The sequence below is a fragment of the Polyodon spathula genome, chromosome 20 (genome assembly GCF_017654505.1).
Source record: "Polyodon spathula isolate WHYD16114869_AA chromosome 20, ASM1765450v1, whole genome shotgun sequence".
In the NCBI taxonomy this organism is placed as follows: Eukaryota; Metazoa; Chordata; class Actinopteri; order Acipenseriformes; family Polyodontidae; genus Polyodon; species Polyodon spathula.
This window is the reverse complement of record NC_054553.1, coordinates 30,765,079-30,791,228: the sequence shown is the minus strand read 5'-3', so window position 1 is coordinate 30,791,228 and position 26,150 is coordinate 30,765,079. Positions and strand designations below refer to the sequence as shown.

General features: G+C 47.7%; 2 protein-coding genes across 3 annotated transcripts; one reads left to right on the top strand and one right to left on the bottom strand.

The window, feature by feature from the left end:
• The first annotated feature begins 805 nt into the window (after positions 1 to 805).
• Positions 806 to 19,278, top strand: LOC121295266 (inactive rhomboid protein 2-like). 2 transcript variants are annotated; one of them, XM_041219712.1, is made up of 19 exons: positions 806 to 908; positions 5,173 to 5,323; positions 5,678 to 5,805; positions 6,425 to 6,602; positions 6,756 to 6,974; positions 7,064 to 7,192; positions 7,525 to 7,661; positions 8,063 to 8,132; positions 8,607 to 8,740; positions 9,195 to 9,306; positions 9,447 to 9,521; positions 9,672 to 9,833; positions 9,981 to 10,084; positions 11,990 to 12,053; positions 12,230 to 12,324; positions 12,774 to 12,849; positions 13,223 to 13,323; positions 14,026 to 14,179; positions 17,616 to 19,278. In XM_041219712.1, exons 2-19 carry the CDS (start codon positions 5,198 to 5,200, stop codon positions 18,033 to 18,035), a joined length of 2,484 nt encoding a protein of 827 aa, XP_041075646.1. In that variant the 5' UTR covers positions 806 to 908; positions 5,173 to 5,197; the 3' UTR covers positions 18,036 to 19,278. The 2 variants fall into 2 exon arrangements, with proteins under 2 accessions (XP_041075646.1, XP_041075648.1); XM_041219714.1 differs by lacking the exon at positions 806 to 908 and adding an exon at positions 3,479 to 3,706.
• A 1,380-nt stretch (positions 19,279 to 20,658) lies between these two features.
• Positions 20,659 to 24,308, bottom strand: LOC121295719 (serotonin N-acetyltransferase-like). The gene is made up of 4 exons (XM_041220711.1): positions 24,073 to 24,308; positions 23,045 to 23,296; positions 21,956 to 22,110; positions 20,659 to 21,417 (listed from the first exon to the last, which is right to left on the bottom strand). Exons 2-4 carry the CDS (start codon positions 23,193 to 23,195, stop codon positions 21,112 to 21,114), a joined length of 612 nt encoding a protein of 203 aa, XP_041076645.1. The 5' UTR covers positions 23,196 to 23,296; positions 24,073 to 24,308; the 3' UTR covers positions 20,659 to 21,111.
• Positions 24,309 to 26,150: the final 1,842 nt, after the last annotated feature.

The window sequence follows — 26,150 nt, the reverse complement described above, 5'->3', positions numbered from 1 at the left end:
CAGTCGCCTGATTTTCAAATTTAGGGGGCCCTCTGGTGGTGGAATGCAGAGCACAAAAAGATTAGTGTAATAATAGAATTGCGCGTCCTTTCTTTGTGTGATGATCTCAGTAAGTCGGGTGAAACCCTGCAATAGTTCTCCCGCCCTCTGTCTTTGATCGATTTCACCGAGTTCTACACTAAACATTTATTTATTTATTTATTTAGATATACCGCCAAACAAACAAACACACCTTATTTCACATATTACAAATGTAAACGAAAACGTTAAGCGGCATGTATTTATTAAAAATAAATAAATAAATAACAAGACTATACAGGCAAAAGGTTTATTTCCCATATTACCAAAGTCGTTACTCAAATATAATATATAATTATATATATATATAATGTTTCCAGTTTATGCGCACCTCTTTATGTGAGACGACAGCGCCAGCAGGCCCCCAAGGCCCCGACGTGCTCAGGTGAGTTCACCTTTCTACGGTGTGCTGGAGTGTGCGGGCCAGCTGGCTGCGCGCTGAGGTGTAAGGAGCAGCAGGGTGGAGTGACGGGGAGTTTGGAATGGACGAGGTGGTAAGATGTTACAGCACTTCGGTCTGAATGTAAGCAATGCAACCACCCTCTCCTTCTGCTCGTCCTAAAACCTGCAGTGGCTGCGTCGCAAACCTGCTTTATCAGACACGACTCGTTCCATTGGGGGGGTGTACCAAGTCCTTCCTAACGTCAGGTATAGGTCCGTCACATGCCCCTACCGTTATGGTGAAAACATATTTTCGTCAAGTCACAGAAAGGAAGCGAAACAAGACTGTTACATTTTTTTTTTTCATTCACTAATTTATATAAAACTGACTTTACCCAAGGAAACAGTTTCTGGTTCGTCACAAGTTGGAGAGAGAATCTCCACTGACGGTGAGTCCTCCTCGTCTTTAGAATCATTCATTTAATTTGTTTAAAAAGATAGATATGCGCTGCACACACACACACACATCTGTGCAATTGTACAGCTTGCAATAGGGACCGTTCTTTTCTGAGGAGAGTGAGGTGTCTTTTTGTGTGGATTTATATAGTAAAACACAGCAGCTCCGGGCGGGTAACGTGCATGGGCAGGATCTCATTTAGGAGTGGACCAATTCTTTACGGTACGCAGATGTACAACGATAAGCTTTCTGCATTGAGAAGGACGTTGTTGCTTACTTCCAGATTGTGAAATAATATGGGGGGGAAAGCGCTTAAACAAAAATCATTGGTACAGCTGTCTAAACTTTTAAAACACAAACAGTAAGGTAGCACGCAAAGTAAGTCGAGTTGTGCAAGAATGTGAAGCGGAAAAGCGTGTGGAAGGAAGGAAGCACTCTGACAGACAGACGGCTCTCCCTGCGCTGCAGCTGGACCGTTTCTGACCGGTTATTTTTACCAGCGAAACTCCCCTCAGAGGTGCATTTCCACCGTTCTCTGGGCTAGCTAGTCAGCGTGTGTCAGTCCTAGACAAATAAACCGTGAATGCGACGTGCTCGTGATCCCGTTTTTGTACTTCTTGGTTTGCAGAGGGTGGTAAACCTTGCGCAAGGCAATGTTGCGCTTCACTGTGGACTGGAGTGACCCCGTCGTGTGTCACTTGTCATTAGGTTCCTGTCACACTTCTTTATAAATTGATGGGAGCTGCCTTTTGCTGATTAACACTATGAGGTGGTGCAATCTGAGCCTTCCCTCGGAATTGTGTTTCTTTGGCACAGCAGTACTGTATGCCACCTCCATGTCCTGGCTTCTCCGTGCATGCTGTGTGTTTCACGCCAGGGTGGAGAGATCTCTACTATAAGAATGAGCTCACATTCATCTCTGCAAGGGTTATCTTTTTCTGGTTTGCTTGTTTCATTTCCCCTCTAGCTCTGCACCTCTTGATCAGAGGTTAGCAAGTCACTTCTGGGAATCGGCCCTCATGTTCTTGTGAAACTTTCCTTTGTTGTGCACAGACCCTTTCTCAGCCCTCCTTGTGTGTCAGCCCTGTCTCAGACTGGATTGCAAGCTGGAGGTGGACATGCAGCCCCAGTCTGATATTGAAACTAGAGGAGTTTAAAACACTGCATGTTTATATTTGCATAACAAGCCGACCAAAGGCAGAAGCCAGGTGTTCAGGGCAGGGATGCAGCAGTTAAATGAAAGGAGGTTCTGTTGGTTTGTAGCTGAAAGTGTAGTTTGGTGGTTTGTTCAGCCTCCTCTGGGAGAGGGGTTAAGGCTTGTGTAATGAGGGAGCAACAAGATTTCGGCTGGAAAGATGTTGAAATTCTGTTACACCACAGAGCATCTAGTGGCTACAAACGTGGGCTGCTGAAGCACAAACCGAAAGCATAGCTCTTTAGTTCAGAGGCAGGATTTGGGATCAAATCAAATATCCCTTTTCTGCTTTATCACTTCTCCTTAAACTCTAGTTAAGCATTGCTTTCTGTAGTGCGTATTTTAGCAGCTGTCCTGTTTTCAATTCTCAGAACATGATGAATTTGATGAATGATGAAAAAGAGCTGGTAGGTTATGGTCATGTGAGTCTCAGGAATGTAGTTTGAATAAAGGAGAAACAAGACAGTCCTTGCAGGGACTTGCAGAGAACTCTTCCCCAGGGGGAGCATGGGACTGTGCTGCTTACCTGCTCAGACATGCCTTGATGAAGACACCCTGCATCACCTTCACAAGGGAATTCAGTGCAGAGTTTAGGAAACCACAGTGCAGAGCAGTCACAGTGTGTGAGGTGTGTGTGTGTGTGTGTGTGTGTGTGTGTGTGTGTGACCCACAGCAGAGTGAAAGAAACCCCTGCAAGAAGCCAGATTGAGTTGATAGAGACCGATCGAGCTAGATATAGGGTTTTGCATTTTTTAAAAAAGGAATTTGGGGGCTCATCTCTGATCAGAGGTCTAAAGCCCGACAAGTTTCTCCCCAATTTATAAAAAGGTGTTTTTAACATTTTCAAATGGTATTTGAAGCTGTATACAAACACAGGGAATCTGTGTCATTCCATTGCACAGCTCTCAAACATCCCAACACTTCACATTCCTGCAGCTCCCAGGAGAGAAGAAGGAAGAGAGACAGAGCCATTGACTGTGTGGTGTGTGCTGGTGCTTCGTTCAGGTCCTTGTTTTGCACGCTGTGTTGTGTGTGCTGGTGCTTCGTTCAGGTCCTTGTTTTGCACGCTGTGTTGTGTGTGCTCGTGCTTCGTTCAGGTCCTTGTTTTGCACGCTGTGTTGTGTGTGCTCGTGCTTCGTTCAGGTCCTTGTTTTGCACGCTGTGTTGTGTGTGCTCGTGCTTCGTTCAGGTCCTTGTTTTGCACGCTGTGTTGTGTGTCCTCGTGCTTCGTTCAGGTCCTTGTTTTGCACGCTGTGTGGTGTGTGCTCGTGCTTCGTTCAGGTCCTTGTTTTGTATGCATTACGAGCAGTTCCGGCTAGCTCTAGGAGCCTCGTGGTGTAGATGGAATGTGTTTGCATGATGGGTACCAGTGCATGTGTCTGAGTCACCAGTCTTGCACCTATCACAAGTTCCCCTGCGTGATGATGGCAGTGTGAGTAGTGGAGCGCTATGCTTTGTTTAGATGCATTTGTACTGAAATAGATATTCGAGACGCAGCAGCAGCAGCAGCAGCGGTGTGTGGTTGAAAAGGTTTGATCTCAGAGCCCAGTGTGCACAAGGCTGAAGTTTCTACAGAGCCCCAGGCTTCACACACAGTAAGTACTTTCAGGAATCGCTTTATTTGATTGTATTCATGATAAGAGAGTTGCCCCTTGGTGGTTTCCTTTTATTGCTGTTTGAACACAACTCTCTTTGAGAATTATCCATGAAGTTAAGTCTTTTCTTTGCAAACCGAAAGCAAATGAGTACTTTTCTTCATACTGTTTTTCAAATAATTTAAAACCCACATGGCAAGGAGGGGTTAAACCCCTCTTCATTTTGAATTTATTAATGGATTGTGTATTCAGCCACCTCGGCACTGCCTTCACAGCCAGATGAACAGAGTTGTGATGAAGTTGTGGGAGCCTCATGCTTCTGACCGACTGTAACCCTGAGAAAGCAGCTGCCATTTCTCTTCTCTGTGTGTGTGGAAGGAGTGGCCCTTCCTGCTAGGCGCTCAATGACAAGAGAGCGGATGTGCACTAAAACCTGACCCTGCCAGTGTTACCACCTGCTGGGAGCTTTATTCCAGCCTGACCTTACATTAAAGCTGCTTTTCAAGTCCTCTTGATATGCCATGGTACAGACCCACAGACCACGATCTTCCACGCAGCTTTCAGACCGCGTGAGTTTTTTGCTGCTGGGTAGTTTTTATTCCCTGTTTCAGAGCACAGTGGCAGATGTTTGGGGTCTGGTTCCAGGTCCCACTGGGGCTCTTGACAGCTGTCAGGGGTCTGAGACAGGACCCCCCCCCAGTTTGGAGTTCACTCACATGTGTACCAAGGTTGAGGTAATTGGGTTTGTGTTTCCAGTGGAGCTACCATGCTGATGCTAAGAGGCAGGGTATTGATCTGCACTGACTGAGAGGCTGCTGCTTAGCACGGTCAGTCCGGCCCAGACTAGAGAAAGAAAGAGGAGTCTTATTGCAGGGTTGTTCTTACTTTTATAGCATTGTTGCTGGGTAAGTGACTTAATTTTATAATGTACTGCCTTGAGAAAGTCTTGTATTCCAATTGTTTGGCGTTGGATTTGCTTTGAAGTTTCTTTTGGTATTTCTGTGCTGTTTTAAAAAACCAGCCAGAGAGCACACAGGCACAGCCCAGTAGTCTAGCAGTGCTTTTCAAACCCTTTCTCTACCTACACAATTGGACTGGAGAAGGTGTAAAGGGTACGCTTTTGAATTCAGATATCCAGGTGGCGTACATCACAAATACATGTGCAATTTCTTCTCTTCTTTGCTAGCCTCCCCTTCACTGATAATGTGTGTTGTTCTTTTCAGCAGGCAGCTTCACGATCTGGGAAAGTTTGTAACAGAAACGTGTGCGTTGTGTGCAGGAACACTGTGATTCTGCAGGCTGATGTTAGATACAGAGGTTCATGTGTATTCATTCATACACAGAGTTTGTGGTGGAATGGAATTGATGGGGGGGGTATTTTTTTTCATGTAAGCAGACGTACTTGGGTGAGCCGGATAGCCTCCTCTCTTGTGTTCTCACGTTCCCTCTCCCTCTTGGTGTTGCAGTTCTGACTCGAGTCTCCCTGTGAGGATGGCCTCCGAGGAGCAGCTGAACGGGGGCAGCCAGTCTGACAGCCGGCTCCAGAGCAGGAAACCGCCCAGCCTCGTCATCAACATCCCCCCGCCAGAGGAGGACAAGGGGGGCAGCAGCAGCAAGGTGAGCATTCACACTGGCGCCACCAGGGGGCAGCAAGTGTCTGTGTGTGTGTGTGCGCGCGCCTGTGGGGGCATGTTTACAGTGTCCTATAATGACAAAGGCTGTGTTCCAGCATGGTAGAGCAGTATTTATACCAGTATTGATCCCCACATCCTTCTTGTGTTTAGAATAGGACTTCAAGTCAATGGAAAGCCTGCATCAACCCTGAAAACAAATGTGGAGGGAGTCCCCTTTCTCTTCTGCAGCAGTTCAGGCTGCTTTGGATACTGTGTTGTTGTTCGTGGTTATGTGTCCCGTGGACCTCCTCCCAGTGCAGCTCCTTCCCTCTGACCTGTGCTCCTCTCTCCCCTCCAGCTGCTCCGACCGTCTCTGAAGAAGAGTGCAAGCCGTCGTGCGTCAAGCGAGGGGCAGTCTGACAGCAACGCCCAGGAGAGACGCGGTGCGTTCCAGAGACAGAGCTCCCTCACACAGAGCATCCGCAGGTACAGAGACACACACACACACACACACACACACACACACACTCACTCACAAACACTCATGCACACACGCACACACACAGAGGGAGCCTGACATTCTGCTTACACATTTGGTTCTGTGGTGTGGCATCATGCCAGGATGTTGCTGAATTGCATGATTCCGTAACTCTGTGTATTAGAAGCACCCTCATGATAACAAAAAAAGTTGCTGCTGTGCTTCGGTGTGAGTGTGTAATCTGAGCATGCTTGGGCCGCATGTTTCTTTTCATTGAGGGAGGTCGGTTTCCACGCTGAGGATTTAATTATTTTCCAGTGTTTTGTATGTTTTGCTGTACTACGGCAGGGTTTGAAAGAATTGCTCAGCAGTTTCACCCATTCCAGGTTTTACAAAGAGCTTGATTAGCCACAGTGTATAGGTTACAAGCTCAGGTTTGTCTTATTGCTAAACTCATAGTAAAACCAGGAATGCATCAAACTGCCCTGCAGCGGGAGTCTTCTTTGTGTCCCTGTACTGTGTGGACTGTGTAGAGTATCAGGTGGTCCTGGTGGCGCCTCCCTCCATGCGGTTTAAATGTTCCTCTGTGCTCTGTGAGTGCTGACTGTGAGTCCTCCTGCCACACAGGGGCACTGCGCAGTGGTTCGGAGTGGGCAGCGACAGCGAGAGCAAGCAGCAGGAATGGCAGCGCAAGAGTGTGCGCCACTGCAGCCAGCGATATGGGAAACTCAAAGCACAGTACAGGGACCTGGAGCTGCCCAGCCAGGATGGGCAAGAGTCCCCCGCACCCTGCAAGCTGCCAAAGGTAACCTCCTCCCTCCTCCTGCGCACAAACAAAACCCTTTTCCCAGCTGATTCATCTTGCCTCTTCTCTTTATTAAGTCTTTAGCAGGGTTTGCGGTGTGGGCAGTAGAGTCGGCTGCAGGTGATCATTCAGTTTCTTCCCCCCCCCCCCCAGATTGTTGACCCTCTGGCCCGTGGGCGTGCGTTCCGGTACCCTGATGAAACGGATCAGCCACGGACCCCCCACCACACCCATCCCCACCCCCCTCAGACCCCGGGCGTGACGTCGCTCAGCTCCTTCACCAGCGTGCGCTCTGGTTACGCCCGCCTGCCGGCCAGGAAGAGAGAGTCCGTGGCACAGATGAGCTTCCGCGCCGCCGCCTCCATCTTCAAGGTGAATCTGCCGTTGTACGGGGCAAGCCTCCACTTTTCCATTGACCAGTCCTCTCCAATGTCCCTGTTTGCTTGTGTGTGTGTTTGCAGGGGCGCCCCGTGCTGTCCAGCTCGCTGCCCAAGAGGAGTCTCCCTCGACGCAGCTTCGCTCGGCCAAGCTGGCCGGAGGAGGACGTCGTGGACACAGCGGACACCTTCGACTCCTCCTTTTTTAGTAAGGCAAGAGCGGCTCTCCTCCTTCCCTTCCTTAGATGGGCTGTTTGTTCTGCACCACCCGTTGGGGTCTTAGAGTGTGATAACAGGGTGCTAATCAAAGTCAGTTCATTTTCATCACTGCAGAGCCACGCGGCTGCATGAATCATTTTTTATACAGCTCTGAAACAACATTTTCACCGGTTATATAAGTAAATGAGCAGCACAGCTGCAATTGCGTGGCAAACAGTAATAATTGTCTCATAATAAGTAAGTCATCCCTGTGTTTCTGAGGTGCCTGTCCCTTGATTGCTGTGTTTGATCTCTGACTCCGTGTGGCCCTTGCTTCCTCTCTGCAGATGGACATGCACGAGGAGCTGTGCTCGATGGCAGACGATGTGTTTGAATCCCCCCCACTCTCAGCCAGCTACGCCCCCCATCACCCAGCTCCCTTCGGAGGAGACATGCAGCCGGAGGAGAGCATGCAGCCCAGCCTGTGAGTGAGAGAGGCACAGAGAGGGACACATCAATGATACTGTGTTAGCTACACAGTGCTGGCTTTATATAGGCTTTAGGAAGCTGTCCAGTTCAAATAAAGGGTTGCCTCATGAGTAAAGGGCAATTGATTCCCGTGGTTTCAATGATAAATCCATAGCTCTGTTCTCTGTCACGCCCCCATAGCTTTCACTTGGCTTGGAAAATGAATCAATAAAAATGTTAACCTGGATAGTGACCCACAGAACAGCTGAGTGATTTTGTATCACCCAGAAGAGTCTGGTGAGGGTTAGGGCACATTAACTCCCTTTAGTTTTGAAGATGCTGATGATTTTGTGTTTTATTTTGGGTTTTGCTGTGTGTGGGTGTGTGAAGGGGTCTCCCTGTCTCCTCTCTCTGCAGTAAGGACGTGTCGAAAACCCCCGCTGTGGGAGGGTCCCCCCCTCGCAGGGGCCGGCGCATTGCCTCACAGGTATGGAAGGAAACTGCAGGATTATTCATTTGGTATTTCTCTGTGTGAAGCAGCGCACACAAGGATTTAGGAAGAATTGAACAAGTTTCCTTTTATCGATTTCCAATATTCAAAAGTTACACACATAGTGCTTATAGATTTAGACATAACAATGTAGCCCTAATTATAAACGAATTGAAACGGTGACCAGTGAGCTAATCCTCTGGAATAAGCACGGGCACGGCATGGTCAGTCATCGGGAGAGGACTCGGGTCTGCTTCTTGAAAGCACCTCCAAGGGCTGCTGTTCTATACAGTCTCTGCACCCCAAGTCGCTGGCTTATCTCTGTGCCAGCAACGTTTTGACCAGACCACCTTACTTGCACCAGGTCGGGTGAGGTCAGTTCTGTTCGTTTTATAGCCCCTGGCAGCAGCACAGCTACCTCTCAATCCTAGTTTTGCACTTGCATTCTTTTCATGAACTCTTGCTTTACAGGTGAAGCACTTTGCCTTCGACAAGAAGAGGCGTCAGTACGGGCTGGGGGTAGTGGGGAAGTGGATGAACCGCACCTACCGTCGCAGCCTGAGCAGCACCATGCAGAAACAGCTGGACGACTTCAACAGCCACAGGTAACCAGGCTGGCAATGCCACTCCCATTGCGTAGCAGTCTGATCCATTCCTGGTTTTACTAGGAGTTTAATAAGACACGCCCCTGAGCTTGTTGCTTTTAAACTGGGACTAATCCAGCTAAAATCTGGAATGGGTGAAACTGCTATACAACAAGAGTCTTATTTCCATCCCTGAGTAATCGATAGCCCTGCAGGTACACTGCTGTCTCCTGCAACACTAAAACAAGACCAACAAAGATCTTTACTTAAAAATGTGACATTGACAGCAGTAGATGGAGTGCATCTGGACTGTGGCCCAGGGTGCTGTGTGATACAAGCGGATATCCTTCCACAGATTAGAGCTCAGAGTGGGTCCCCATTTCCATAGGATATAAAGCAACTTGAGGTGGCAGTGTCACATCAGTACCAGGCTCCCAGATAAGATGTCTTTTCTCCACGGCTCCCTTACTTTCAGGCCCTACTTCACCTACTGGATCACGTTAGTTCACATCCTTGTCACTCTCCTGGCCATCAGCACCTACGGCATCGCCCCTGTGGGATTCGCTCAGCACGTGTCGTCTGATCTGGTGAGTGTCCTGGCTGGACCAATGTGGATATTCAGAGTGTCCCGGCTAGACCAGTATGGATTTTGGGAGATGTAGGCATAAGTATTTACTCCAGGCCCCTGTCGTTGTTATGCGTCTGATGTCTCTTTATCGTTCCCCAGGTCCTCCGAAACAAAGGAGTTTACGAAAGTGTGAAATACATACAACAAGAGAATTTCTGGATAGGACCCAGTTCAGTGAGTGTTTGTGATTCATATCATTGCATTCCGGTGAGTATGGATTCAGTGCTGCCATGATTTCAATGTCTGCCCATTTCTCTAACTCCTATGTGTGTCTGTGTCGCTGTCTGTGTGGTGTGTTGTGTTTGTGTTGTGTGTGTTTCCCAGGACTCGCTGATCCACCTGGGTGCTAAGTTCTCCCCGTGTATCCGGCGTGATGAGCAGATCGCTGCTGTCATCGAGAGGGCGAAGGAGAGGGAGAGGGGATCAGGCTGCTGTGTCCAGAACGACAACTCGGGCTGCGTGCAGACCCTGCCTGACGATTGCTCAGTGAGTCCAGCACTTCAGCTGTCTTACAACACTGAGTCGCTTTTACCAAAGCTCGGGACCTCATGTCTCCAGTAGTGAAACTAGCACAGCACTGCTCACACATCTCTGTGATATTGCTCTGATTTGCATGCCCCTCCCTGTTTGCAGGAGACTCTCGCTAGCTTTGAGAAGTGGACTGAGAAGACTGGCCCCCCGATGGAGGGTGCTGATGGAGTGAGGTCATCAGGAGCAGTGTGTCACCAGGACCCCCGGTATAGTAGCCACGCTCCGCTCCTGTTTGGTTTTATAAACTTGTATTTAAAAAGTGAACCCGGAATAATTCCTCACTGAGCCTGAAGCCTCGTCAACAGTGAGCATATCACAGCAGCAAAAGCGCTATGTTTCCAGGCTCTGCTGTGTTGTTTAATTTCTGTTTCTTGCACAATGCTGTCATCTTCTGGAGTGTCTTGAAGTATTGTCAGCACACTGAATAATCTGCATCAGGATTTTGAGTGTGTGCTCCTGTCTCCACTGTTCATTCAGAGCTTGGTGCTGTCAGTGTGGTGAGTGTGTGCTCCTGTCTCCACTGTTCATTGAGAGCTTGGTGCTGTCAGTGTGGTGAGTGTGTGCCCCTGTCTCCACTGTTCATTGAGAGCTTGGTGCTGTCAGTGTGGTGAGTGTGTGCCCCTGTCTCCACTGTTCATTCAGAGCTTGGTGCTGTCAGTGTGGTGAGTGTGTGCCCCTGTCTCAGCTTGGTGCTGTCAGTGTGGTGAGTGTGTGCTCCTGTCTCCACTGTTCATTCAGAGCTTGGTGCTGTCAGTGTGGTGAGTGTGTGCTCCTGTCTCCACTGTTCATTCAGAGCTTGGTGCTGTCAGTGTGGTGAGTGTGTGCTCCTGTCTCCACTGTTCATTCAGAGCTTGGTGCTGTCAGTGTGGTGAGTGTGTGCCCCTGTCTCCACTGTTCATTCAGAGCTTGGTGCTGTCAGTGTGGTGAGTGTGTGCTCCTGGTTCATTGAGAGCTTGGTGCTGTCAGTGTGGTGAGTGTGTGCCCCTGTCTCCACTGTTCATTCAGAGCTTGGTGCTGTCAGTGTGGTGAGTGTGTGCCCCTGTCTCCACTGTTCATTCAGAGCTTGGTGCTGTCAGTGTGGTGAGTGTGTGCCCCTGTCTCCACTGTTCATTCAGAGCTTGGTGCTGTCAGTGTGGTGAGTGTGTGCTCCTGTCTCCACTGTTCATTCAGAGCTTGGTGCTGTCAGTGTGGTGAGTGTGTGCTCCTGTCTCCACTGTTCATTCAGAGCTTGGTGCTGTCAGTGTGGTGAGTGTGTGCCCCTGTCTCCACTGTTCAGCTTGGTGCTGTCAGTGTGTGCCCCTGTCTCCACTGTTCATTCAGAGCTTGGTGCTGTCAGTGTGGTGAGTGTGTGCCCCTGTCTCCACTGTTCATTCAGAGCTTGGTGCTGTCAGTGTGGTGAGTGTGTGCCCCTGTCTCCACTGTTCATTCAGAGCTTGGTGCTGTCAGTGTGGTGAGTGTGTGCCCCTGTCTCCACTGTTCATTCAGAGCTTGGTGCTGTCAGTGTGGTGAGTGTGTGCCCCTGTCTCCACTGTTCATTCAGAGCTTGGTGCTGTCAGTGTGGTGAGTGTGTGCCCCTGTCTCCACTGTTCATTCAGAGCTTGGTGCTGTCAGTGTGGTGAGTGTGTGCCCCTGTCTCCACTGTTCATTCAGAGCTTGGTGCTGTCAGTGTGGTGAGTGTGTGCCCCTGTCTCCACTGTTCATTCAGAGCTTGGTGCTGTCAGTGTGGTGAGTGTGTGCCCCTGTCTCCACTGTTCATTGAGAGCTTGGTGCTGTCAGTGTGGTGAGTGTGTGCTCCTGTCTCCACTGTTCATTCAGAGCTTGGTGCTGTCAGTGTGGTGAGTGTGTGCTCCTGTCTCCACTGTTCATTCAGAGCTTGGTGCTGTCAGTGTGGTGAGTGTGTGCCCCTGTCTCCACTGTTCATTCAGAGCTTGGTGCTGTCAGTGTGGTGAGTGTGTGCCCCTGTCTCCACTGTTCATTCAGAGCTTGGTGCTGTCAGTGTGGTGAGTGTGTGCCCCTGTCTCCACTGTTCATTCAGAGCTTGGTGCTGTCAGTGTGGTGAGTGTGTGCCCCTGTCTCTACTGTGCTCATTGTCTCATGTGTCGCTCTGACAGGACCTGTGAAGAGCCTGCTTCGGCCGTGCCTCACATCTGGCCGGACGACATCACAAGGTGGCCGGTGAGTAAAGCCAGTCAGCCTGGGTGTTCCAGATTGTGCCCCCAGTCAAGGGGTCTTTCGGTTTAGATTGTTTTCTCCCTCCACGTGACTTCCTGGAGTAGCAGATCCTGTTGGGTATGGAGGGGTTTTGTCACAGTGAAGTGTCCCTTGCAGCCTGTGCTGTGTCCTTGTTTCAGATATGCACCTATCAGGGCAAGAACAACCACACAGGCCTGAAGCACTTGGACTGTGCTATCAAGGGCAGACCCTGCTGCATCGGGACCAAGGGAAGGTAGGGCTGCACTCGAACCCACACTGAACCCCCCAGATACAGTCCCGGGGTCTCTGCGATGAACAGGTTAATTAGACTGCGCACTGAACACCCAAACACAGTCCCGGGGTCTCAGAGATCCTGCGCAAGAAACAAGAATGAATCCGTTGGTTACCTGGTTAGGTAATCTGACATGAACTGTTGCTGTACCTTGTCCACTTCTTATATAAACCAGAGGAAAGAAGGGAGAAGTATGTTCATATAGCAGATGTAAAACGTGTAGCTTGTCAGTGGATTCAAGAGATAAAGGAAAATCCAATGTTCTGGGAGGAGTTTAATCAATGAGAATGAATAGATAGACTGTGTGTGTGTGTGTGTGTGTGTGTATATGTGCGTGTGTGTGTGCGTGTGTGTGTTGCTGTTGCATGGAATGGACGATGTCCTCATGTGCGTGTGCCCTTGTCCTGCAGGTGTGACATCACCACTCGTGAATACTGCACCTTTATGCAGGGATACTTCCATGAGGAGGCCACGCTCTGCTCACAGGTACGCACCCTGCAACTCGCGAGAGCCACAGAGCCCCTCCTCAGAGCTCAGCACAGGCAGAGCAGCCGGTCTGGATCACACTCTTGCAGGGCTGCTGATGAAGCCGGCATGTTTCTGTATTACTATATCATCGAGATGCTGCTACTCTTCATTTATTTAATGTTTAACTTTGGCAAATCATATGAAAATGTCCTGATATGTAGTAATTGCACTATAGCAATGTGTTACAATAGCATGCTGCTGTTAATAAATATTTGAACATCCTATGCACTAGATTAACAGGTGCATTGTTAATTCCACAGTACGCTTCCCTGAGCTCCAGTGTTACCAGTATAGGATCCCAGTGCATCTCACCCTTGGTGTTTCCCCACAGGTGCACTGTCTGGACAAGGTGTGTGGTCTGCTGCCCTTTCTGAACCCAGACTTTCCAGACCAGTTCTACAGGCTGTGGCTCTCCTTGTTTCTGCATGCTGGGTAAGGCAGCGCTCCCTCACCACACACAGCAGGCCGGTGCTTAGTGTGTGAGCCACCACTGATAAATGGCATGACAATCTGTAACGTATGGATCTCTTACACTTCATTACACAGTGTCAGTAAACTGCCTCCTGTTCTTTCCTTGTGGGGAGGTGCTGCAGCTAGGGATTGTCCAGCAGGTGGCAGCATTAGGCTTGCCCTTACAGCAGTGTTGACTCTCAGGCTCTCTGTCTCTCTGTGCAGCTCCCACACACAGGCGTGTGGTTCCAGTTGTTCAGGGTTTACTGGTATACAGCTGAGACTTTGGGCATGAAACATTTACCCAGTGCCAGTAATCAAGATTAGATTAGATTAGTTCATACAGGCGTTAAGTACCTGCAATTAATCCCCAAAAACATTGAAATAACTGCTGGTCATTCAGCGCTTGTTTGTTTGGATGTTTCTCCCTAGTTTTAAAATCTGAACATTTAATAATAGAGGTAAAAAAAAACGTAATGGAAACAGAAGCCTGAAATGTGATTGGGCATCCGTTGCTTGAAACTCTAGTGTGAGTTTGTAACCCTGCTTGAGCGCCTGGCTCCTGATCATTTCACTAATATATCTATAAAAGAGGAGTTCTGAGCACAGGACTGAGTACAGCAGGGTAGTACCAGTCTCAAGCCCTGGGCTCCCCTCTGTAACTCCTGTTCCTGCTCCCTGCAGGGTTATCCACTGCGCCGTGTCGGTGGTCTTCCAGATGACGGTGCTGAGGGACCTGGAGAAGCTGGCGGGCTGGCTGCGCATCTCCATCATCTACATCCTGAGTGGCATCACTGGGAACCTGGCCAGCGCCCTGTTTCTGCCATACCGAGCCGAGGTGAGCCGCTGTGCCAGGGCTGCACTCTGTGCCGTGCTGTTACTGCAGGAGGCACGCCTCTCAATGAGTACCCTTGAGATTAGCTTACTGTACTGGAGGATGGGGGCGCTACAGCAAGACTGAGTGTTAATGCTAAGGGGGTTTTAACAAAAGCGTATTATTATTATTAGTAGTAGTAGTAGTATTGGTGCCCATGATGAGTGCTGGCTTGTTGCAGTGCTGGGGTTGCTCTCTCTTAAGGAATGAATGGCTTTGCACGTAGAGGAAGATGTTTTCTGGAGTGTCCCAGCTCTGAGCAGGTGTGCAGGCAGCAAGGTCTCCATGTCCCCTCAGTACTTGTCCTCTCTTTCTTGAAATTACCTGCAAAGCTGCCCAGTGCTAACTGGTGTCCTCGTGTTGCTGGCTTGCTAGCTTCTAAAGGAGTGCTCCAGTCACTTCACAGCCAAAAGCTTTGCAGAGATTATTACAGTGACCCTGTCTGGAGGGCAGCCCTGCCCTCCGTCTCCTCAAGCCATCCCACTGGAGCCTGTTACACTCTGGACAGCACAGAGTGCCCCACCTCCCCACGTCAGAGCAGAGAGCCACTGTATTCTAGAGAGGGTGAAGGGTTCAGTGTGTGCGTGCGTGCGTGTGTGTGTGGTGTCGTGGCCACAATACAAGTGTTGCATCACTACTCTTTATAAAGTGTCCTGTGCTGTACCATATCCTGTGAGCACAGTATTCCTGGTAAAGCATGCATCAAGTTCATCCATTTATATAAAAAATAATGTTGTGGATTAAATAAAATGTAAAGCATGGGGAGGGTATGGTAAACTGCAAGATCGCTGCAAACTAAAGGATGAACTAGTGATGCAGAGCAGCTCAATGACTCACTGATGGGGTGCAGAGCAGCTCAGTGACTCACTGATGGGGTGCAGAGCAGCTCAGTGACTCACTGATGGGGTGCAGAGCAGCTCAATGATGTCTCGGATTTCCACCAGAAATATCCGGTTACTTCCTTTCCCTGCTGAGAATTCCTATGGGAATTGTGCTCCGAAGCAGCCACTGGGAATGCTGGGCAGTCCCCCGGGAGCATGCAGCGTGTTCCTCTTTCCACACTTCATAACGATTCAGCTGATATCTGAAGTTGATTAGCACCCTCTTAATTCAAGTACAGTTGCACTCATCTGTCTTTTGAAAGGAGTTACATTTTGTACCACAAGTTATTAAATTGAATGAACAGAACTATTACAGAATGTTCAGAAGTCTGCATGTTTTTTAGTATCTTGTAAAATATATCAATTCTACAGCTGGACATTCTATACTTTTGAGAGGCACCCTAATGGGATAAAGTGACCAGCTGACCACTGAGCTAGTGACTCTGGGTTTCTCCATCAATTGAGTGTCATCTGGGTTTGAATGTTTTATTCCAGGTGTCAAGAATTGCAGTACAATTAAGAGCAAGATACAAAATACAATGACTTCAGTCCTAATAAGAGCAAACACAAAACACGGTTCAATTTGAGGTTTATCTCCTCAGAGTTTGCTGATGGAAAGTTCAGATAATCCTGACTGATGGATTAGTTATTCTGCTGTGCTTTCAATATGGGAGGTTTGCCTGATAGAGACGCAAGTAGCAGCTAATGCCTCATGCTTTACACAGCCCATGCAGTACAGGGATGGAGAGAAGACTCCCGTTGCAGAGCAGGTTGACCCATTCCTGGTTTTACTATGAGTTTAATCAGACATGCTGTAGTAAATTGTGGAATGAGTGAATCTTGCTAAACTCAAGGTATAGAGAAACACCCTGACTGCTAGAAGCTGTTGCTTTACTAACTGTACCAGAATAGAAACAGTCGTTAAATAACACAGAGATATTAATTGGATTTAGGTGGCAGGCAGTCCCTTGGTTCCAGGATCTGGCTGTGGGTCAGTTTGCTGGCTGGTCATTCTAAGCTGCGTTCTGTTCTGTACAGTACAGTGTGATTGGAGGCAGAGACGGTCTGTGTCCATTTTCTTGTGCTTGCCCTAGCGGAAGGTTACTCTCAGAGATTAGCCATCTGCTGCATGCAGGAATGACGTCAGACTGCCCTCTAATCCCTTACTGCTTGCTCACACAGGTGCCTCTCGTGCACTCCTGATTTAGGCTCTTGGCAGGTCTGGTGGGTGATTGTGTTGCAGAGTCATGTTTACACCACCTGTGAACCCAGTTCAACTGTCCCTGCATTCCACCCTGGGCTTGCATGCCATGCTTGTGAGCTGTGAGCTTGTTCATTGTTACCTTAGAAGTCTGCTGGGGTGCACGTGGTCACCTATCCAGAGAGCAAGCTTGTGTTTATCTGCTAGGGCATGTATTCACCTTTTAACTAATACTAACAACGTTGTTCAACAGCCAGCATTGAAAAGAAGGAGCATAGCTTTCCACTGGAGTCCGAGGGCAATTTATACACACGCAGCCACCTCAAAATAGATTCTCCACATTAATAATAACAATAATAATGCGATAGTCATTTCTGGAAAGGGGGGGCTTGTTTACATTCCAGATTCCTCAGCTGTGTCTGTGTGTGTGCGCGTGTGCGTGTGCGTGAGTCACGTAATGCACTTCTAATAACATGCTGTCTGTATAATTAAAAGCAGTTCTGATAACTTGTTCAATTTAAACAGGTCTCCTGCGTCACACTCCGCTCCCATTTGCATGAACACACACTCCCCTCCCACACACACCTTTGCTCTGGTTTGACGTGTGCCTGTGTCCTGAGACTGGCTCTCTCTATCCAGACACTCTGGGGAGGAAGGGGGGGGGGGGGCTGCTGTAATTAGCCCAGCTGCTTTCCATTAGCAGTCTCACCGGAGCAAGGCCTGGCTGACAGTGCTGTCATTTCAAACACAATGCTATCTCTTCCACGCGCTGATAATGGAATAGTTCAGAAGCAGTGGTTAACCTTTAGCAGCTGGCAAGGTGTGCGAGCATCTGGTGAGGTCAGAAGGAACAAATTCCAAAGGACTGGGTGAAGCAATGGATGGGAAGGTACACTAGCCTCTCACACTCTGGAGACCTGGGTTCGAGCCTGTCATTTGTTACAGGTGATAGGAGGCTGGCACTGCCTGTCTGAAGCAGTAGCGAGTTGTTTGCACTGTACTGTATGCCAGCAAGGCTTGTATTTAAATGTGGGCACTACATCCCCTCACTGTTCAAGGGCTTTCTTTCTGCTGCAGATAACTATACTGTACTATGATGTTGCAGTTCATATGCAAGTATCTAATGAGATTAATTAAAATTAGAATGACCTGCCTTAACCCTGTCCAGTCGGGTCTAAATTAACATATGGAGATGACCCTGTCTCTTGTACAGAAGACTCTAATATCCTAAGAGATGGAGTCAGGTGAATGTATTAACTTGTAGTATAACTCTTGAGAGTGTGTGATCGCCCCTCTTCCCCCTCTCCTGCTGTTCCAGGTGGGGCCGGCGGGCTCCCAGTTCGGCTTGCTCGCCTGCCTGTTTGTGGAGCTGATCCAGGGCTGGCAGATCCTGGAGAAGCCGTGGAAGGCGTTTTGCAAGCTGCTGGGCGTGGTTCTCTTCCTGTTCCTGTGCGGGCTGCTGCCCTGGATCGACAACATCGCGCACATCTTCGGCTTCCTGAGCGGGCTGCTGCTGTCCTTCGCCTTCCTGCCCTACATCACCTTCGGCACCTCGGACAAATACCGCAAGCGCGCACTCATCCTCCTCTCCCTGCTTGCCTTCCTGGGGCTCTTCTCCTCGCTCATCGTCTGGTTCTACATCCACCCCATCCACTGGCACTGGCTGGAACACCTCACCTGCCTGCCCTTCACCAGCAAGTTCTGTGAGAAGTATGACATCGACCACGTACTCCACTAGCCTCCCTCCAGCTGTGCAGTTCAGGGGGGCTGCCCGAGGAAGGAAGGAACTTCTGTGTTGAAGTGTGGAGTGTGTCTGGAAGTTGCTCTCTCACACAACCTGGGCTGAGCTGCTCACTACACACTTTTATACATGAAATAAAACTGCTTTGAGGGTCCAGAGGAGCGAGGAGACGTTTCCGTGGGGACAGTAGGCAGGGCTAGCCCCTGGGAGCTGGCTTGCATGTCACCAGTGAACATGCACTTCTAGGATTATGGGTCTTTTTGACTTTCTTAAAAGTAGGATTTGTGAGCTTCTGAGAATTTGGTACGGATTTGAAAAGAGGTGCATTTCCTACGATGGCATTGAGTTACGACCAAGTCTAAGAATAAAGGGCTGTGTGTGTAATACACAGGGTATACTAGCTGTGTTCTGCTACTCGGTGTGTGGTGTTGATTAATCAGTACTGATGAAGACCTTATATATATATAGGGACTATTTGGATAGCTGTATTGTCAGTAACAGTAATTGTAGAATTGTTTTAAACCAATTCTTCCCGGCAGGTTATCTGGTACGAGAAGTTTCTCAAACTTTTGAAATCCTGCATGGAAGTAGTTGTGGTGAGTGTGATTAGGATCACAGGGAAAGCCTGGCATGGCTCGGATGGCTGTGCAGCTGGAAGCCTTGTGTTTCCCTGCCTGGGTTATGGAATTCTCTCTCTTCCTTGAGTGGATGTGAAGTGTGTGCCCTGGCTGGTCTCTCCGTGGCGCTGCCATACAGGCTGTCAGGGGAGGTTAGGGATTGGGGAACTCGTGAAACCAGTGTCTGTCACTGGCTTAAAGCTATAAAAGGTGACTGAGAAATGGATTAAGCCTTAATTGAGGGAGATAGTAGGGCTTTGATTAGTCATTCCCTCCTCATAGCTCCATATCAACCAAGGCACATGCAGTACTGCACGGGGAGATTAGGGTTCCATTCAGTGATCAGTGTTCTAGTTTGAGTCTTGTACATTACCTGTTTTCTTACTGAGAATCTGTGTGTTTTGTTTCCTCTTGTCCTCACATTTCGTACTTGAATTTAATAACCTGCACTGTGATAGCCTGTATAAATCCTACAAACTGCATGTGTGAGCGAGCACGAATAACTCTGTTAGTTACTCTACATGATCGTCGGACACGTTGAGTGTTGTTTTATTTAACAAGAAAAAGAGTACTTTGTGATGCAAATGTGCAAAAATCACTTGTTTGTTTGGTAAATTGAATTACAGAACACTATTGTTTTTTTTTTACTTGAATTAAAGTGATTAAAGATACAGATTATTGTTATTGTGTGTGTCAGCAGGGGGTGGGTGTTGGCGGATCTGATCTGGAGAAACTCGGCTTCCGCTATCGGTGCTCCTGTTCTGTTCTGGGGTTCCTAACTCGGATCTCCGTTCACCTGATTGTTTCCCACAGCCAGGCACTGCTCCAGTGTTAGTGCTGTACAAAAGGGAGGATTCAGAAGAGGTGTGCAAAACCCATTGTATTTTACATATGTGCACAATACATCCATTTCCAAGTAACACAGAATGGCTGAAATGAATGCAAAGAAGCGCTAGTTAAGAAAGCAAGCAGTAAACCCGATGGCTAGCGATACCCACTACCTACACCCTTCCTCCTCCCTCCACTCTCCTCTCCCTCATCCCTCCACCACTCCCCTCTACCCTCCGACCTCCTCCACTCTCTTCTCTCCTCCACTCTCCTCCCTCAACTCCCCTCTCCCTCCTCCATTGCCTTCCTCTCCTCCCTCCTCACTCCTCCACTCCCCTCTCCCTCTACCCTCCTCCCTCTTCCACTCCTCCCTCAACTCCCCTCTCCCTCCTCCATTGCCTTCCTCTCCTCCTCCCTCCTCAATCCTCCACTCCCCTCTCCCTCTACCCTCCTCCCTCTTCCACTCAACTCCCCTCTCCCTCCTCCATTGCCTTCCTCTCCTCCTCCACTCCCCTCTCCCTCCTCTCTCCTCCTCCACTCTCCTCCCTCAACTCCCCTCTCCCTCCTCCATTCCCTTCCGCTCCTCCTCCTTCCTCCACTCCCCTCTCCCTCCTCCCTTCTACACTCCCACAGAGATCACAAAAATGGGTACGGATTTGATGCTTTTTGTTTGACTTTTTAATGCTTTGATAAAGATGTACAGTTAGAGAAGCCACAAGACTAACAGTAAAGTGTTCCACCTCAGCGCCAGACCCCCAGTACTGACTGCAGAGGGAGATTCTGCAGGGACCTTGCACAGTATTCACAAACCACATTCAAATAGCCTTGGAACGTGGCCCCTGTTGATTTGTTTTCTACTTAGAAGCACCAGGAGAGCTGTGTTCTGCAGACACTGTCTTCCACAAGAGCCCTGTATAAGGGACAGGAAGAAGAGAGGGAGCCTCATTTTAACAAACATGCCCCAGGCATGAATATTACTAATGACCAGACCTGGGAGAAATATTGAATTTATTGAAATATTAAAAAGAAAAAAAAAGTGATATGATCCTAAATAATTAAATATTTCAAACAATGTAGTGTTGAATATTTATAGATATCCAAATATTTCTGTTTCAAATATATTTGTAAATGTGTTACAATGATGTGAAACATAACACATTCAGTTTTATATGAACATCTATTTGGTTTTATATTAAAATATTTTAAATAAATACTTGAGTGCAGAAAAAATCTTTACTTAGAAATACTTAGAAATAAAATCTCAAATACAAATATATTTGTCCCAGGGCTGGTAATGACATCCATAATGGCCTCTTTTATTAGCCTAGGTTTTCAGCATATGTATGGACCTGGAGAAAAGGTTTTGATAGACCTCAAACCTGAACTTTTTCAAAGAGGATTCTGTGCGTGTCTCTGCAGGGTTACCCTACTGCACCAGCAGGGGCTAACACACAGCTGATGAAGAAAGTAAACTATTATTACAAATGGAGGCTATCTTGCCGCGCAGTGCAGAAAGCCTAGTCTCTAAATGCTGCACTAGCTCAGCCAACATGACACAGCTAACCTACGGACCCTGACGAGACGCCACCCTGGGCTCCACTGCCTGAGAAACAGGCGGCAAGGCCAGCCTAGCAGCCACTGTTGCGTCGCATGAAGGCGTGGCCCCTCACGGGGCACTGCATCTCGATGAATGCCAGGGGCCCCACGGTGATCTCGGAGGGGCCCAGGACCTTGAACCCCGATTTCTGGTAGAAGGGCACCAGGAAGTCCTCGCACATAAGCATGGCGCGGCGCACGTAGGGCAGGCAGTGCAGGTACTGCAGGTAGCGCCACATCAGGATGGAGCCCTTGCCCTGCTGTCGGAACGTGCGGTGCACTGCCAGCACGTGGAGGTGCACCGTGGAGCCGTGGGGCTTGTGCAGGGTCAGAGCGTCCTGTAGGGAACATGAGCCACGAGAGGAGAGTCACACCAGCAGCACTGCCGGCACAGCAATCTGCTACTGTTATACACACTGCCACACCTGATAATAGGGATGTGACAGCTGACAAAAGAGGCTTCGTATAGAAGCTCACTGTAAAACCCACTACTGTACTTGAGGATTAAACATAGATCTCATGGAATCTTTCATGTCAGCAAAAAGAAAACATTACAGTGTAGTTTATATTACAAATATGTTTAGAATCTGTTTATACTATGCAAATCATCAAATACTTTATCAGTTATATAGTGTAGCTATACCATTGTATAATCTAGCTATATCGTTGTACAGTCTAGCTATATCACTGTATAGTCTAAATATATTGTTGTGGCTATGAAGAGTTTAGAGAGAGGGGGGTCTACTACACATCCTCTGCAATGCATAGTGAGACAGAGAGTTCAAATCCCAGTAAAGATTGTCACTGGACTGTACCAATGAGTCCTTTAAAGTATCCACAGTTCACACAAAGGAACGAGGAAGGTTGTGTACATACCATTGTGAGCTTCTCCTGGTCCCAGAGGGAGCCGATGATGAACGCCACCAGCCTGCCTTCTTCAAACCAGCCCAGAGACAGCTCAGGACAGAGGGTCAGGAAGTGGCGGACCTTGTCCAAATGGAGGGGACAATCTCCGGAGACCGAGATGAAAGCTGTGAGAGGGAAGGAGGGTTTATTACTGGTCTCCCCTTTTATAATGCTCTGGTTAACCTGCTCAAACCCATTTAAACCTTGAAAAGGTTGACTGCACTATACTGTACCGTGATTAAAGCATAGCAGAGGTTAGTAAAGAATGGTAAAGCACAGACCAGCTAGGAGAATGCATGGTAAAGCACAGACCAGCTTGGAGAATGCATGGTAAAGCACAGACCAGCTTGGAGAATGCATGGTAAAGCACAGACCAGCTTGGAGAATGCATGGTAAAGCACAGACCAGCTTGGAGAATGCATGGTAAAGCACAGACCAGCTTGGAGAATGCATGGTAAAGCACAGACCAGCTTGGAGAATGCATGGTAAAGCACAGACCAGCTTGGAGAATGCATGGTAAAGCACAGACCAGCTTGGAGAATGCATGGTAAAGCACAGACCAGCTTGGAGAATGCATGGTAAAGCACAGACAAGCTTGGAGAATGCATGGTAAAGCACAGACAAGCTTGGAGAATGCATGGTAAAGCACAGACAAGCTTGGAGAATGCATGGTAAAGCACAGACCAGCTTGGAGAATGCATGGTAAAGCACAGACCAGCTTGGAGAATGCATGGTAAAGCACAGACCAGCTTGGAGAATGCATGGTAAAGCACAGACCAGCTTGGAGAATGCATGGTAAAGCACAGACAAGCTTGGAGAATGCATGGTAAAGCATAGACCAGCTAGGAGAATGCATGGTAAAGCACAGACCAGCTTGGAGAATGCATGGTAAAGCACAGACAAGCTTGGAGAATGCATGGTAAAGCACAGACCAGTTAGGAGAATGCATGGTAAAGCATATAGCAAGCTTGGGGAATCAAACAAAGGTCCATATCTATGCATGCGTAAAGTTCCTTATCTGGTTGAGAATTTTACATTTTGCACCGGCTGTGTGCTTACCTTCTCTCTCGATCTCAAACACGCTGATGGCATCCTCCGGGGTGAGGCAGCGGAACTCGCTGGCCGGGAGGGTGTGGCGCCGCTGGCGGCCAGGTGAAGTTAAGGCGCACCTCAGGTGTTCCCGCGTCAGGAATGGCAGACCACTCGACATATCTTCTTGGAGCGGCGTGGTTTTCTGCTGGTCGGGCTTCCTGATGTCTTACGTTTCGTTCAAGTGCTCTTCTCTTCGCTGCAGGCTGGTGGTCGGGACGCCTGTGTTGAAGCACGCTGTGTAAATGCGAGCCCCCCATATTTATAGAGCCAGGCGCGCTAATCTAAATGTCATTCTAACTGTCATGTTTGTCATTATTACTGCAGACGACAACGTACGCACAGTTATTATCGCTATTGCTATTAGGCTTGTCTTCGGAGCGCGCCACGGAGAGTTCATTTACATTTTAATTGTTAGGCGCTGATGTTTTCATATTTACATTACAATGAAAGGTCTTGGGTCAACTTTTTTTAATCGCGATAAGTGGTCAGTTTTGCATGACGCTTTTCCCCTTCTGGGAAGCGGCTCTGGTATTCTAGGCTCATAGTGGAGGTTCTGCTGTTGACGTTAATAACGTTCACAGCTTATCTTAAACAGCTTCTGCTATCATTGGCTTCCTGGACAGATGATTTGATAATAATAATAATAATAATAATAATAATAATAATAATAATAATAATAATAATAATCTGTTTTCTTTGGCATGCCCATCTCGTCCCCGTGGTGAACAGCTAACACATTAATTGATATATATGTTATTGTAAAAGACGCTGGTCTCTATTTCTCTATTTATATATATAGCTGTATATCTATCTATCTATCTCATTGGAGGTGTGGGTGTAAAGGCAGCTTGGTCAAGTGTCTTGATTTTTATAATTATGTTTATCCATGACCAGCAGCGTTGTCTGGTAAATGCAACCAGCAAACGAAAGTGCACAGTTACTGTCGGTAGTTCTGTAGTTTTCGGTCACGTTAAGACTATTAAAATATCACTTACCTAAAAACAGCACACACACACACAGTGCTTTCAAAGAGAAGCACCCTCTCGTTGAGCTGAGGTCCCTCTCTTCTTCGGCTCGGCTCCTAAGAAGCTGCTTAGACTCTTACAGGCACGTAAGAAGTTATTTACAGGTCACGTGCGACGCTTTCGAAAGTTTAGTAAACTGAACGAGTTTGATTTTTCTAACAATTCTGATCTGAAATGGTTATATTATGGTTGCACAAAAGATGGTTCAATTGCTTTGTACATGAATGATGAGAGTTTCAAATTGGAATATATAATTTTATCAGAGAGGGTAAACAAAGGCAGGTGGCGCTTATGCACAGCTGATCTTCAGTAAATGTGTGACTATTATTTTTATGTGTTACTAAATGTAACTTTTATAAGTAGCAGTTAATCCATTCTTGAGTACGCCGGCTATATGATCTGAGCATCACACCATCAAGTAATTCTGGTAGGAAACGTTTAGATCCCTCAGCACTGAAGATGCATGTGAACAGCCTATAGCATAATCACGCCTCTGGCACAATCATGATGACATTAAACCTTCATTTAGCGACAAAACCGGACGCTACACGTTTGGGTCCAGCTGGAGGCAGAATAACATTACATCATATTGCAGCTGTTTCCAGCGGCAGTGACTGGTGTTTGCAGTGTTTATAACACAAGCAGAGCCTGACATCTTGTGGTGAGACGTGGTATTACCCAAGCTGAGACAAAAAAGGCCAATCCCTTTTGCCCCTCCCTGTCCCCGCATAGGCTGGTTGTGATGACCAGCAAAATAATACTAACAGAAACACCCGCCATCTAGCGAACGCACTTTTACTGGGCTGCCCCTAGCACGTCCGCACGATGTCTTATAAAAATGGTATCCCTGACGCATATCCTGTAATACACTGTAGGATGCTCGGCTGGTAGGTGCTTATGTATCCAACGCTGAACAGATAATTTATGGTCCGCTGTTGGCAACGGACATTAGTGCAGACTTAACTTTTAAATTATAGGCAGAAATCAATGGAAAATATTGGCATCTACTGGGCTACAATAGCTGGTTTTGAAGCGTAACTGACATGTTAACAGCATTGTCAATCTTCCATAGCAACGAGTACACCGGGACCCTAGCAACAACTGATTTCGCTCTGTGTACAGCAATGTCAAGATGCCTCTTGTCATGCATTGGTGGCGGTGAGGGTGCAGTGGTACCCAGAGGGAGGCAAACAGGACGTCCAGGAAACCAAGGTATGGGTGGAGCATTCTTCCAGGGTTTGTCTTTGTGCGTACTCTTTAATAATTATGTACCACAGCCTGGTCAGCTTTGCCCATAAAGGAAACATGCTACAAATGCAACATAATCTGCACCAGAAATAAACAGACGGTATGTTTGGCATTCTGCTCTAGTCTCTGCTCTAGGCTCTGCTTTCGTTATAAAGGCAATGTTGCTTTTTTTTTATACCTCATTTTGCAGGATTTGCAACACATTCTACTAATAGTAAAATAAAAACACACTCCACCAGCCTATGCAAATGTGAGTTGTACAAAACAGTGTAACAACATGATGTCGTGGTGATTCGCCTGATGGATTCATTTACATCTGCATGAAAACAGTGGGTACAGGTATTTTTTCACCTATAGTTTGTACAGAACAGAATAGGTGTTTAAAAGCTAGGCCCAGGCTTCTTTTGTAAGGACGTTATTGGTTCTGATGTGAGGATATTACGCTGGAACATGCAGTATCAATATCAAAGGCCTTATGGATACATTTAAACAAACAAATAGATTATTGGGCAATGTTTGGTTACTGGAGGGACATTGCGAGAGAATAGCATTTCATTTTGAAGCCCCTTCAGACTTGATTACTAGTTACGCCTCAGCTTTGTTGCCTGTTGGAAATGGATAATTAATGTCAGTAAAGCCAGACCTGCAATAATGAGACTTAATCTGTTACCCTGGGCTGTCAAGCATAGCATGTTGATATCATCAAAACTGAGCAGCAGCCACCTGGCTGTGCCACATTCCTCTGGATAGAACAACACAGAAGAAAGAGAAGCAAGTCTTTGTTTTCTGTGCAAGCAGTA

Excerpts from the sequence above, each read along its gene's own strand:
- LOC121295266 (XM_041219712.1), top strand. The coding sequence starts at position 5,198 with ATGGCCTCCGAGGAGCAGCTGAACGGGGGCAGCCAGTCTGACAGCCGG. Across the intron at positions 10,085-11,989 it reads GTGTGTCACCAGGACCCCCG|GACCTGTGAAGAGCCTGCTT; the intron begins GTATAGTAGCCA and ends TCGCTCTGACAG. Across the intron at positions 12,325-12,773 it reads TGCATCGGGACCAAGGGAAG|GTGTGACATCACCACTCGTG; the intron begins GTAGGGCTGCAC and ends CTTGTCCTGCAG.
- LOC121295719 (XM_041220711.1), bottom strand. The coding sequence starts at position 23,195 with ATGTCGAGTGGTCTGCCATTCCTGACGCGGGAACACCTGAGGTGCGCC. Across the intron at positions 22,111-23,044 it reads GTTTGAGATCGAGAGAGAAG|CTTTCATCTCGGTCTCCGGA; the intron begins GTAAGCACACAG and ends TCCCTCTCACAG. Across the intron at positions 21,418-21,955 it reads ACCAGGAGAAGCTCACAATG|GACGCTCTGACCCTGCACAA; the intron begins GTATGTACACAA and ends TGTTCCCTACAG.